Consider the following 14659-nt stretch of genomic DNA (forward strand, 5'->3'; position numbering starts at 1 on the left):
TTATTATATAAATATTATAATTAACAAATAAGTAGATTTATTACTGTAAGCATTCTCTATAGTTTGGATGCCTGTTTATAGTTATGGCGGTTTCCCTTTTAAAGACCTTCACTAGAAGAAAAGGGTTAAGAAGAAATGAGAAGCACATTTTTAAGATTGTTGGGTGGGGCTGGCTTTGTGCAAGTAAATATATAATTACTTTAGCTTGTACATTATGTTATCTCTGAATTTCTTGTTCTGTCAAATATATGAGAGTGTCATTTATTTTTAACAAAGGGTTTTTTTTACACTACAGATTAATTTCTTAAAGACAGAAATGGAGAGGAAGAGTAAAATTATCAGAGATCTCCAAAACGAGGTAAAATTTGTATTTCAATGCAGTTGAAAGAATGATTTTTGAAACCTTTTTGTAACTAGCTATATGAACTAGATGTGTTAATACTGGTCACACACATCCTATTCACTAGGCTACAATTAAATATTTAATGGATATTATGACATTAAGCTATATAAATAAGATTTGTAGGCTTTCCAGTGCACAAATGAGTCCACGAGGTAACAGAATGGTCTCCAAGAAAAGTCTTTCCGTGGAATGATATGGAGAACTCTTTGATTGCTTGCCTTCAGGCACAATTCTCTTTAAAAAAAAAAGGCATTATATGCATTCTGCCCTGGACAGTCAGCTATTATACTTTACCGGGATAGGTTCTGCAGTAAAAATAACATTTTTGGGGGTTTGGGGTTTTTTTTTTAACGATAATTTGAAATGGCATTAGTGGTACCCAAGGTTTCATTTTCTAAAATAAGAATCATGAAAAAATCATGGAATCAGCATAGACAGTAGCAATATATAATGATACTTTGCATGAAACTCATTCAAATAAACAATTTGCAAGGTTGAACACTGGTTATTCCTATTAGGGGAACATTAAATATAATCAGGCCAAAAGCACAAAATGGCACAAAATGTCATAATTAATTATTAATTAGATTCGTATGAATCAATGATGAGTGATGATCAGTGTGATTGGGATAATTCTCTATTTCTTAATTCATGTATACGAGATTGGATATGGGTTGGTTTGCTGCTGATTAAAGATATGATAAGAACATTGGTCAGATATTTTTTGGCTTTGATTTGTGAATGAAGAAAAAAACTGCTTAGAATAATCTCCAAATGATTACTTTCACAATCAGTAGTTATAGTCATAATGATAAAAAAGTAATATCTGTATAAGGTGAATGTGTAATTGGAATATTTTCTAGGGCCAAGTAGAAACATCTGATCTATTGAAATATTGACTTAAAGATAAGCTTTCGCTCCAACTTTATTAACAATTCTATCCCCCTAATCCCAGCTTTTCCAGTAGATCTTATGAATGAAATAGCAAAAACTGTTACTGTCACCAGGTTATCTCCTGTACAGTTTAGTGTATTCCACCCAAAAATGGCAACTTTATTGTATATATCCAGCTTTTCAGACAGTTTTGGAGAATAACAAAAGAAAAAAAAAACACAAAAAAATCCATTGCCCCTCTGGGCTCTGACTAAACACAGGATTTAAATACTTAAAGGAACAGTAACACCAAAAAATGAAAGTGTATAAAAATAATTAATATATTATATACTATTGCTCTGCACTGGTAAAGGCTGTGTGTTTTCTTCATAAACACTACTGCAGTTTATATAAATACCCTGCTGTGTAGCCATGGGGGCAGCCATTTAAATTGAAAAAAGGAGAAAAGGCACAGGTTACTAAGCAGATAACAGATAAGTAGCAGATTCCCATTGTATTCTACACAGTTTATCTGGTATCTTCTTATGTAACCTGTGCCTTTTCTCCTTTTTTCAATTTAAATGGCTGCCTCCATGGCTACACAGCAGCTATTTATATAAACTATAGTAGTCTTTCTGAAGCAAACATGCAACTTTTACCAGTGCAGGGCAACAGTACATTATATTTTAATTATTTTAAAACATTTTTATTTTTTAGTGTTACTGTTCCTTTAAGACCAAACCCCTACTGGGATTTGTGGCTGGAAAAATTACCACAGGGTCATTGCTCCTTTTCTAGACCAAAAGATTTCCCTTTCAATGTCCTCCTAGTCATGTTTCACACAGATCTAAGCTCTCTCAACTCCCAGTTCATACTGGTCTCATTTTGTCCTCTGGGTTGCTAGCAGATCTCTACCTTTGCAAATATAAAAAATGATTGGTGAACTTTGTATAAAATACTTGCGAACAAAAGCTTTAGCTCCTAGTTGTTGCTCTGTGCTGCAACCAAATACAATTGTAGAAATCCAAAAATTAGGAAAAAAGCTTCAGCAGGTTTACTGCAAAACATTTATTGTGGGTAGTGGTAACATCACACCACCAGTGTTACCACTACCCACAATAAATATTTTGAAGTAAACCTGCTGAAGCTTTTTTCCTATTTTTTGGATTTCTACAGATCTCTGCCTTCTAATTATTCCCCAGGGGAATTAAACCCCTTTGGACTGCTGTATAAAAAGAAATAGAGGGTAAACCTAGGGGAAATATATCTATTTTTAAATTCTTCATTAAAAGTACTTGCACCAAAATGCGCTCCTTGCACTAATCTATATCTATATATAATTGTGCTTAGTGCTGCTTAGTCCTTACTGTCTTCTGTATAAGGTGCTGCTGTGCCTATTGATGCAGGGGAACCCTGAAGCTACCCCCACCGACTGACCAGATGGTAGCTCCAGGGCTCCCTCCTCACCCAGCTTCAATAGGCACATAACACTTCTACCTAAAGAATCAGGTGGAGATGCCATTCAAATGCCAAACACCGGAAGTGGTGCCAGGCAGACTTCTGCCATCCAGTTTGCAACAAAATGAGTTGTTGGGTAGTGCTGGTTTGGGAATGTATGACAGGATGAAAGATCCAAAGCCAAAGGTTTGTAAAAAAAAAACTGTGTTTCATTTTTCAAGCCCGAGATTCTTTTCCACCTGAATTTGTCCTATTGGTTACAATGGGTTGTGACAGGTCTAGAATGGCATAAAATAATGTTGTAAAACTTAATGAATGGACAGAAACAGAGCTTTGTAACTACACAATTTATTCTATATCAACCTTTACCCATTTTGCAAAATATTATTCATTCTAAATATGCTTCATCACTAGAAGACAAAGTTACAATGGGAGTGTATGCATGTAAGGGTAACTTTACAGATACCTGTACTGTACAATAGTTTGCCTTTACCACTCTTTGCATTTGCTTCATCAATAGCAATGGTTATTGGTTGCTTTGAATGTAATTCTGTATGCACAAACCCATTTATTGTACAGCGCTGGGGAATATGTTGCTGCCTTAATATACGTTAATAATAATGTTAATAATAGCAACAACATTTGGCAGCTAGTGAGGATCAATCTGTTTGCGAAATGGCGTAAAATCTGCAAAATGCGTTTGTCACGTGAATTTTTTTGTCACCTGCGTTTTTTTTTTAGCACGACTGCGCCCATTTTGATGCGACCACGCTCGATCTGACGCAACTTTTTTTTTGGCACACAACGAATTTATCCGCGGCAAATTTTCACAAAAAAATCGCCAATGGTGAAATGTGAGAATTTGCTGCAAATCCATGACTACAGAAAAAAAATCGCTCATTGCTTTTGGCAGCGAGATTCACAGTTTAGACATTCAGCCTTAAAAATTAAATGAGGGAAGTACAAGGCTACAGGATGGAGTAAAGTTTTAAACATCATACTAAGGGGCACATTCACTAATCCACGAACGGTCTGAATGCGTTTTTTTCATAATGATTGGTATTTTTGCGACTTTTTCGTTGCCATCGTAACTTTATCGTATTTTGCGCGACTATTTCGTCGCCGTCACGACTTTTTCGTATATATTTTGCGCCACTTTTTCGTTGCCGTCGCGAAAAAATCGGATTGGTTTTGCCACCGTTTACAATTGCTCAATACGAAAAAATCGCGACAGCGACGAAATAGTCACGCAAAATACGATGAAGTCGCGACAGCAACGAAAAAGTCGCGCAAAATACAAAAAAGTTGCGACGGCGACGAAAAGACGCCAACATTTTCGTTTCCAATGCTATTTTTTCCCATTCGGGATTCGGATTCGTGGATTAGTAAATGTGCCCCTAAGACTCAACCTTAAAGGGCAAGCTTTAGATTACACTAACCCAAATCCTGTATATGTTACAGTAAAATATAATTTTCATAAACACATAAAAACATTTCTTTTGCAGAAATATTTATGAGATTAATACTGCATGGGCTTTTTCACAGATGTCATCAGCCTCTTCTAGGCATTCCCACAGGCTACTATCCACTAGCAAAATGATGGTGAGCTAGATAGTGCCTAATTAAAGGAGTATGTATCCAATCAGAGTGACCCCTCACTCCCTAGCATGTTGCACTGTGACCTGCTGACAGTGTGAATAAATAGGCTCAATTATCCTGCAGTAATTCTATAGTGTGTATCTTAGGGCATGCAGAATGGGTGCATCTAGGGAAGATGCTTTCATTCGATAAATTGTTCCCCATGAAGGGGTTAACGTGTCATGGTGTGAAGCAATAAAGGCAATTATCTGAAACAGTTCTAGAATCTAAAAATATTGACTATGGTTATAAAGCTAGAGTTGGCAGAGGCTAACACACATCCTGTTAATATTTAAGCATTTTAAAATAGAATCTGTTTCCAGTAGAAGAACCAGCTGGTTTCCTGTCTAATCAGACAAAGGACTGCCAACAGCTTCCTAACCATTTATATATAATTATACACGATAAGCCCCTGAGCAACCTGTAATGACAGTTGCATCTATCAGCAGAGATCCTAGGAGCAGGTACACAGTGCTTTAGGGAATCTGCTTTCACTGGCTAAAAGCCTAATCCTGAGTTAAATGCACATGTATGCAGTCTTGGACTCTTGAGCACTTTGTGCTTTGGTAAATCAGTTATGTTCATCCAGCTCTTATACATTTTACTTTATGAACATTTGCTATATTGTAATATGAACATATTCATTTCTCTTTTTTAATAAAGAGTTACCCCCTTTATAGTAACCTACGGCAACAAGTATGGTGATGGAATTTCATAGGGGATTGAGTTCTTGGAAGAGCTTCTGTTGCCAAGAGATTTTTAAATTTGACCATACCCTTATAAGGAGAGCCTAATGGCCCTCTTCTCCCCCGACACGGCATCCAAAATGGCAGCACCCATAGGCACCACGTGGGATGTGGGGCAGGAGCGGTGACGAGTATGTGACGAGTATGTGCCATTATCACATCACGTCTGGCATCCTCCTTGGTCCTGACAACAATCCAGACAGGAGCCAAGCAAGCCCTGACAATCCAGAGCCCCCACAGCTACAGTACATATGTCTATGGAAACAAATTAAATTTTCATCCCATAAGTCTGCCTGAGGCTTCTGAACCCTGGTATGGTTGCAAGTCCTGAATGTTGTCTATGCCTTCTATCCTAACATGAGCATATCATATTTATGCATTGCATTATTTAATCAGATATTTTACCAACCTGATTATTCAGCCGGTGGCCATTTTCCCTCTCACACATCTTCAGTTACATTTACATCAGATGTGTGCTGTAAAGTTCATGCAATAAAGAATGCAGGCTTACACAGGCAGATATAGCTTTAATAAATAGTCCTGCTTGGATTGTAGCTTGTAATGGTTAAACTGAGCTCAGGACAGGAGGTTAGGAGAAAAACATGTTTCTCCAACAGAGTGCACAGCTAGAGCAGAACTTCTATGGAGATCAGCATTGTCATCTCATCATTGGCTGCTAGACTGGAGGGTGTGTTTGGTAACATGAGTTAAGAAGAACTGAGCATGCTCAGTAAGCCAAAAGCCTAAGTTAATTCTTAAGGGAGGGGGCTGAGTGCATTAGAGTAAGACTTACTATTAACATAGACTGTTAAGACTGAAGAGACTGTTCACTGACTAAATAATTGTGTGGGGTTTACATGTCACTTAAAGCTTTATACTGGGTACTTATGCTTCAGGCTCCCAGCACATTCGCCCCTGGTACTAGTTTAGACCAAAGAGGGTGAGCAATGTGTTCCCTCCCCTTAAATAAACCAGAGACAGAGAAATAACAAAAGACACAGCATCTTACAAAAGCTCATCATCCTTTTCTGCTTTTGGGTGAATAATCACTATGGAAAGGTAAGAATGGGAGAGATTTTATTTTAATGGAATATTAAAAAATGCAGCTACAATAGAGAAGGAAAGCACTGGCGTGAAATGTATGAAAATTATGGATGATGTACAAAACTTTAATGCAATTTAAAAGATAATGCAGTAAAAAAAATATTTAGTCATACGGGTAAACACATCCTGAGGTATACAAAAGCCCATAACTGCTTAGCTCCAGGAAAGCAGATTCTGTAATTTTTACTTTTGTAGATTATGTTTTTGTCAGCCGTGAACAAAACATGCAATTTGCATTTCATTATACAGTAATTTAATGAAAATTTGAGACACCAAATCAAATGAGCATTCCCCTATCTGCCTGTGTGCTGTGCTTTGTATTAAACCTTCCGTAGTTGCAATTTAATGAATCATTCGCCTTGCTTTTTTGAAGCCAAAGCCTGTAATGCTTATGAATGCTTCTGTTTAAGACAATACACATTTATCATGCTCCAGTCGCAGCCCAATGACATTCAGGTCACTCATATCTAATATAATATCAGAGTCAAGACAAAAACATCAAAGAGGTTTGTTTTTAGGACGATTTACATTTTTGCAGCCAAATCTGATAAATCAATGGAAACCCTGAATTCATAAATGTCAAGTGTAGTTTATAATGCAATTTTAGCCTCTCTCTCTGTGTATTTGCTGTTTATTTTTCTCAGACAGAAAATCTACCAAAGTACAAAGAATAAAGTTCAACATGCTCTAATATTTATACTGTAGTTATTTTCCTTTTACTTTGTATGTATGAATACATGACCCATGCACCAACCTACACTCACCTCACTCACCAATAAAAACTGTGGGACGATATCATTTTTGGAATGATAATGGCCACAGCTTTATTTAAGAATACAACAGTGCAAAAACATTGAATACAAATTGTAAACATGTATAATCATAACAATACATTAATGTAGTAAGTGCAAACTATTACCGTACCCAGAACACTGACCCCAAGCCCCTTGCCAGTCTGCCCCTCAATAACCACCCTGAGCCACAATATCTTCCAGCTGCCAAATCCCTAGCTCAGAGGATACCCGCCACCAATCCAGAACCTATCCGGTCCCCTTTATCAACTAGCTATGTTCAGTGCCCACCCAGAGCTTTATAGCGCACCTTAGTATTCCGTCCACCAATGGTCATCCACCCTAGGGGGCTGATTTACTAATCCATGAATCTGAATCCCGAATGGGAAAAAATCGGATTGGAAACGAACATTTAGCGACTTTTTCGTATTTTTTGCGATTTTTTCGTCGCCGTCTCGACTTTTTCGTGAATTGTCGCAACTTTTTCATAGCCGGTACGACTTGTGCGAATTGTCGCAACTTTTTCGTATTGAGCACTAGTAAACGGCGGGCAAACTTTTCCGATTTATTCGCGACGGCTACAAAAAAGTCGCGACAATTCGCGCAAGTCGTAACGGCTACGAAAAAGTCGTGACAATTTACGGAAAAGTCACGACGGCGCCAAAAAAAATCGCAAAATACCGATCCTTATGAAAAAACCGCATTCCAACGCTTTTGATCCGTTCATGGATTAGTAAATCAGCCCCTAGGGGTTAAACTATCCACTCTACCTGATCTGGCATACCAGAACAAGCTTCCCCTCGGCAGAATAACAAGGACCCGCCGAAGCTGTGACAACTACCATTACGCAAAATCATCCACGCCACTTTACCTGCTTCTCCCCCCGAACTTCCTCACTAGGTAACTAAAACTAATCTGAGCTAGTGATGGGCGAAATGTTTCACCAGGCATGGATTCGCGGCGAATTTCCGCATTTCGCCATTGGCAGATTGTTTTGCGACAAAAGAATAGCCGCGCGGTGAAAGAATATTCGCGGGCGACGAAAGAATAGCTGCGGGCGACGAAAGAATAGCCGCGGGTGACAAAAGAATAGTCATGGGCGACAAAAGGATAGTCGAGGGCGACAAAAGAATAGTCGTGGGCGACAATTTTTTTTGATGCGCAACATTTTCTCTGTTTCGCAAATTTTCCGCCGTTTTGCAAATCTTTCAAAAGTATTTTTTGGCGAAGCGAAGCGGGACAGATTCACTCATCACTAATCTGAGCCTGATTGCGTCACTGGTGAGTAGTAGGAACAACGTTTTTTGCACTGCAACTAAACATTACTGCGTGATAAAGATAATGCTAACCTGGAATACTTTTTTTTTTTTTAACCAATCAATAAGCAATGTTAAATAAGCCCCTTTGAATACTAGAGCACTATATAGCCAAATAGACATGCAAAAAGCCCTGGAATCTAAGGAAGCCCATGTGTACAAATAATTCAATCTTTCATCATAAATAACTCTACCAAATATTGAACCATCGGCCTCCACCTACACCCCGCATTTTTGTCATTTCTAATACAAAATTTGCAGATGGAAATTTTTCCAACCTTACTAAATGTCGCTCTGACTGAATGCAGTTTCACATAATAGAGTGTTTTAATGGGAAATGCAAACAATGTCACAAAATATGACATTTTCTACTGCAAGAAAATGAATTCACTTTCTAACACTCACAATATCTATTATAAATGGCAATGGTAATTAAAATAAATTCAAGCTAATTCCATCTTGTTAATAGGTTATTAAATTGAAAATTGATACGGATTTTAATAGAATCACTCAAGGCTTTTGCAATAAACAATGATTTGGGAAGAAAAGGATGGATCATTTAGACTCAGTATTTATACTCGCTAATGCCATTACAATTTTACCATTGTCCGCAACAAACAGATTCAAAGAAATATTTACAAATGTAACAACACTTCAATGTTCCATAAAACGGATGCTTTACTACATGTTTGAAATGATTATGCAGAGGGGAATATAAGTAAATACGCAAGTGTACAAAAGCACCACAGGCTCTTTCAGCTGAATTTATCTGGAACATAAAGCCAATTTTATTTCTACACATTAATAGAAGTAGAGATTAGTGAATAGTTTACAGTTTATTTTGACAACAACATGTTTTTAATCCAATGGGAAATTCTGGGTTGGGGCAGTATAATAAGAAAAACTGAATGAAAATATTGTTTCATCGTTTTATGGCTATGGTTCATAGGTGAACATTTCAAATTGGCAGATTCATCGTATAAATTACACGGGATATTAGAACACGGGCATTTTTTATGTGTCTCCTGGTTCCAGTCCCAGGGCTTAGGGATGTAGCAAACCTCACAAAAAAAGTTCGCGAACCCGTTCGCGAACTTACGCCAAAAAGTGCGAAAGTTCGCAAACTTTGCGAACCCCATAGACTTCAATGGGAAGGCGAACTTCGCACTATTAGCACCATGGAAACGGGATTTGCTTACACCAGTACTAGGCTGAAAAACGCCATGTTGTGGCTTGTGCGACATTTTTAGGCCGAGAAAAAACGCAGCGGAAAAACGCCTAAGGCGAACCCAAATTGCGAACATTGCGAAAAGTTTGCAAACTTGCGAACACCCGAAGTTCACGCGAATTAGTTCGCCGGCGAACAGTTCGCTACATCTCTACCAGGGCTTAGTCCACCCTCATGCCATTAGCCTTTAAAAAATGGGTGTTGGTCAATGGGCAGTCTTCTCCTTTACAAGTTTCAAGTGGGGGAGGATTAAACCTGTGGAACCAATGTTGTGGTCTTGGCAATTTCTCTCCTATAAAAGATAATGGCATAGGTGGTGGACTAAGCCCTGTGACTGGAACCAATGTCCTTTTCAGAAGAAACTTATCCCAGGAGTGTAAACTTAGAACAAATTGGGGAAGATAACCTGAAATTTTTGCAGCAGAAAAAAAATGATGTACGTGACAATTTTTTGGACGAGCTTCATTTTTCGCATTTGGTGAATTTTTTCACAGTTTTGTGAATTTTTCGGCAAAGCAAAACAGGACAGATTTACTCATCATTAATACTAAACAATAACAATTACAACTTACTCCTATCTGCTGTGTATATTAGCCTATTAATTATCAATTACAGGTATGGGATCCCTTATCTGGAAACCCATTATCCAGAAAGCTCCAAAATACAGAAAGCCCTTCTCCCATAGACTCCATTTTAATAAAATAATTCAGAATTTTAAAACTGATTTCATTTTTCTCTGTAATAATAAAACAGTACCTTGTAATTGATCCCAACTAAGATATAATTACCCCTTATTGGGGGCAGAACAGTCCTATTGGGTTTATTTAATGGTTAAATGATTCCCTTTTCTCTGTAATAATAAAACAGTAACTGTACTTGATCCCAACTAAGATATAATTACCCCTTATTGGGGGCAGAACAACCCTATTGGGTTTATTTAATGGTTAAATGATTCCCTTTTCTCTGTAATAATAAAACAGTACTTTGTATTTGATCCCAACTAAGGTATAATTACCCCTTATTGGGGGCAGAACAGCCCTATTGAGTTTATTTAATGGTTAAATGATTCCCTTTTCTCTGTAATAATAAAACAGTACTTGTACTTGATCCCAACTAAGATATAATTAATCCTTATTGGGGGCAGAACAGCCCTATTGGGTTTATTTAATGGTTAAATGATTCCCTTTTCTCTGTAATAATAAAACAGTACCTTGTAATTAATCCCAACTAAGATATAATTACCCCTTATTGGGGGCAGAACAGCCCTATTGGGTTTATTTAATGGTTAAATGATTCCCTTTTCTCTGTAATAATAAAACAGTACCTGTACTTGATCCCAACTAAGATATAATTACCCCTTATTGGGGCAGAACAGCCCTATTGGGTTTATTTAATGGTTAAATGATTCCCTTTTCTCTGTAATAATAAAACAGTACCTTGTAATTAATCCCAACTAAGATATAAATAATCCTTATTGAATGCATACCAATCCTATTGGCTTTAATTCATGTTTTATTGATTTTTTAGTAGACCTATGGTATGGAGATCCAAATTACGGAAAGACCCCTTATCCGGAATACCCTTGGTCCCTTGCATTCTGGATAACGGGTCCTATAGCTGTATCTTGATGTCATTCTCTTCATTACAGATGGAAAATAAAATCTAAACTTTATAGAAAACAAAACCTATTAATTGTTTATCACAAGCATTGCATCAATAATATTTACATCTAGGATGGTTTTTGAGGTCCAAAAGGAATCTGAGAAGCTGATTATAACAAAAACAATCACCCTATTAAATGTATTATAACTTGGTCCCGTTATTATTCAACATTATCTCCCAGAAGAGTAGAATTGATAATACCTAAAGCCAATTTGTGGTACCTAAGATATGTTATTTTAAAAACACCCTGGGCTTTTGTTTCTTCGGTGGATCCAGGCAGTATTCTGTGATATATCATGTTACAAATGAACTATTTGTGAGTAAATTACTTTTTAAGTGTTACATATACATTGTTTAATTGTTTAATTCTTTATTTATTTTTTACTTATGTGTATGGATAGGATAGAATGTATAGAATAGACAAGATCCACCACTCAGTACCAGAACGCCTATGGATGATATATTTGCTGGTGGAGGTGATGATGATCCTGTTGCTTCTGTTATTCTTTAATTGCCTGTCAAACAGGTTCCAAAATGTGTGGTTGTCTATGTGAAATTCCCCTTTGAATGATATGCCTTTAAATACCAATCATTAATAGTTCAGGATAAACTAGGAAGATGCTTTTGATGTAGAAACTTATTTTGTTAACAAGAGTACTGTGTTTCCTGTGCAATTTTATTGATCTACTTGTTTTTCCCATGATGATTGACATTATAAGACGGTCTGTTTTTATTACTGTGGAACATGATACACAAAAAGCTTAACTATAAAATGCTAGTCGTTTTCTTTAGTCAAAGTCATTTAAAATGCTGCCAATAACTCTTTTGTATTAAATAAGGAGACTGTGAAGTAGAGTGGGAGGAAGAGAGAAAGACATTTGCAAAATGCAATTGTACCATATGGTGATATATTCACTTCCCATATGTTATACTCTAGAAATCTCTGCCATACTGAATTTATGGAGGTAATTTATGGTGCAATATTGTGCTCATTACTATTAATAAATGAAAGCAATATGTCAATACTTATACTATATAAAGAGTAAAATAAGGGGGCAGAGTATGTGCTATATGTATATCTTTATTTATGAACTGCTACTTATGTACGCAGCGCTGTACAGTAGAATACATTAATACAAACAGGGGGTTATTAAGATAATAATAGAGAAATACAAAGTATAACAATAAATACAAATAAATACAAGATACAGTTAAGAGTCAAAGACACAAGAGGATGGAGGTCCCTGCCCCGTAGAGCTTACAATCTATCAGAGTGTGAAATGTCAAACTTCTTTAAAGGAAAAATGTGTAGTGTCAACATGAGTATGTGAAACTCGAGCATTGTACATCTGAATATTTATTAATTGACATTTTTTTTGTTTAGTGCTAATCATTGTAATACCCTAAACGGCTACAAATTTGTACTATCCAATAAACAGTGTTCTAGATATAGAACCACTGACATTATAGTTGTCAAATCTATTCCTTATTTCAGAGGCTCTTTAAGAGACGCTTGACTTGATCATGAAAGCTTCTTTTTTTAAACACAGGTATGGGACCTGTTATCCAGAATGCTAGGGACCCGGGATATTCCAGATAAGGGGTCTTTCTGTAATTTGGATCTCCATAACTTATATCTGCTAAAAATCATTTAAATATTGAATAAACCCAATTAGGCTTGTTTTGCCTCCAATAAGGATTAATTATATCTTAGTTGGGATCAGGTACAAGGTTTTGTTTTATAATTACAGAGAAAAAGGAAATCATTTTTAAAAATTGGAATTATTTGCTAATAATGGAGTCTATGGGAGATGGTCTTTCTGTAATTCGGAACTTTCTGGATAACAGGTTTCCTGATAAGGGGTCCCATACCTGTATTGACCAACTGCACATTAGAATTACTAGGTTTTTATGGCCAGAAATCCATATTCACCATCTTACAATCAACTTTTATTGTGATGACCTCTTAGCATGCCATATAGTATATGGTAAGGGAAATTTGCTTACCAGACAAAATGTACAAGCTGCAGTTTTCAGGCAAAAATCGTCATTCCCCGCCCCCATGGATGCTTCTGATCCATCACAATAAACACAATTACTTGCACATTTTTGCAGATTAGACACAGGTGATCACAACATTCTGAGTTATTTTTGGTTTGAAGAATTAAGATACAATTAATACTATTATTTTGGCACAATTCTGTTGATGTAGCCCCTAGAATTACCACAACATAGCTTCAGGGTTCCCTAGGATTAATAGATGCACTTGCATACTGTTCGTGAAAGGGCATTGGTGATAAGCACAGGTTTAGATGTAAGTATGGTTCAAAGGCCATGGAAATTCTTTTCTAATATTGTCAACTATAGTTATTCATTGACACAGTACAAAATAAAGTAACAACAGGTGATCACCTTCTAGAAAATCCCTGGAATAATACGCACAAGGACTCAGGGTCGGACTGGGGGGTGCAGGGCCCACCGGGGCTCCCGCCCCAGGGGCCCTGCAGGTGCCCCAGCCGCGTACCCTAACCCCCCCGAAGGGCCCCCGCCTGACGTCCTCCCCGAGCGCGTATAAATTGAACGCGTCAGGGGAGGAACAGTCAGTAGGGGGGAGTGCCGGCAAAGGTTGGACTGGGCCGCTGGGGCCCACTAGGGCTGGGGCCCACTAGGGCCGGGGCCCACCGGGATTTTTCCCGGTGTCCCGGCGGCCCAGTCCGACCCTGCAAGGACTACATAACAATGGACCTGATTGACTTTCAATCAGATCACAGACATTATTATTACAGAACACTGTAAAAAAAGGACTCAATTGGCTATTATTTGCACTTTGCTTAGTGAGTGGGGCATTGTGCAAATAGCAAGAGGCCTCTGTGCTCTATTTCAATGAGTGTAGCTTGCATTAATGGGCAGTAAGGGACAATGTCCCCAGTGTACCAATAGAGCTTTCTATCTAAGGTCCATATCACATTTACAAATTCACTTTTATCAGGCATCAGTTACTATGTTAGTCTGTCTTTATGCTTTTTCTGTGTCTGTATGTTTTTGGAGTGTACTCACTATAGTTTATACCTGTTCTGAACCTCCACAATGTGGTTTCTATCTTTATCGTTCTTTCTCTATCTTTATATTTATATTATTGATGGGGTTGTGGGAACCTTAAACATACAAATAACTTGCTGCGTAAAAGAATACATGTAAAAAAAAAGACCAGTGTTTTCCCTTTGAGGTTACTGAAAATTACAGACTTTAGAATAAAAACATACTGTAGATTTGACCCAGATTATCATCAAAAATACCTTCTACATCAAAGGGCGTTCCAGGGATGTATACATTTATTAATACACATGTTTTGCTAGTTGTCTATAAATATAATAATAAAATAGATAAGATAATAATTGTAATCATGGAAGAACTATTTAGGCATTATTTGGGGACAATAT

General features: G+C 37.2%; 1 protein-coding gene across 1 annotated transcript in view; it reads left to right on the forward strand.

Annotated features, from left to right (window-relative positions):
- Positions 1-14659, forward strand: part of luzp2 (leucine zipper protein 2) — a 337413-nt gene that overhangs the window by 174912 nt on the left and 147842 nt on the right. Inside the window, exon 5 of the mRNA XM_002936503.2 lies at positions 296-358. Coding sequence (XP_002936549.1) covers positions 296-358 — 63 coding nt within the window. The remainder of the gene's footprint in view (positions 1-295; positions 359-14659) is intronic.

Source organism: Xenopus tropicalis, chromosome 4, assembly GCF_000004195.4.
Source record: "Xenopus tropicalis strain Nigerian chromosome 4, UCB_Xtro_10.0, whole genome shotgun sequence".
NCBI lineage: Eukaryota > Metazoa > Chordata > Amphibia > Anura > Pipidae > Xenopus > Xenopus tropicalis.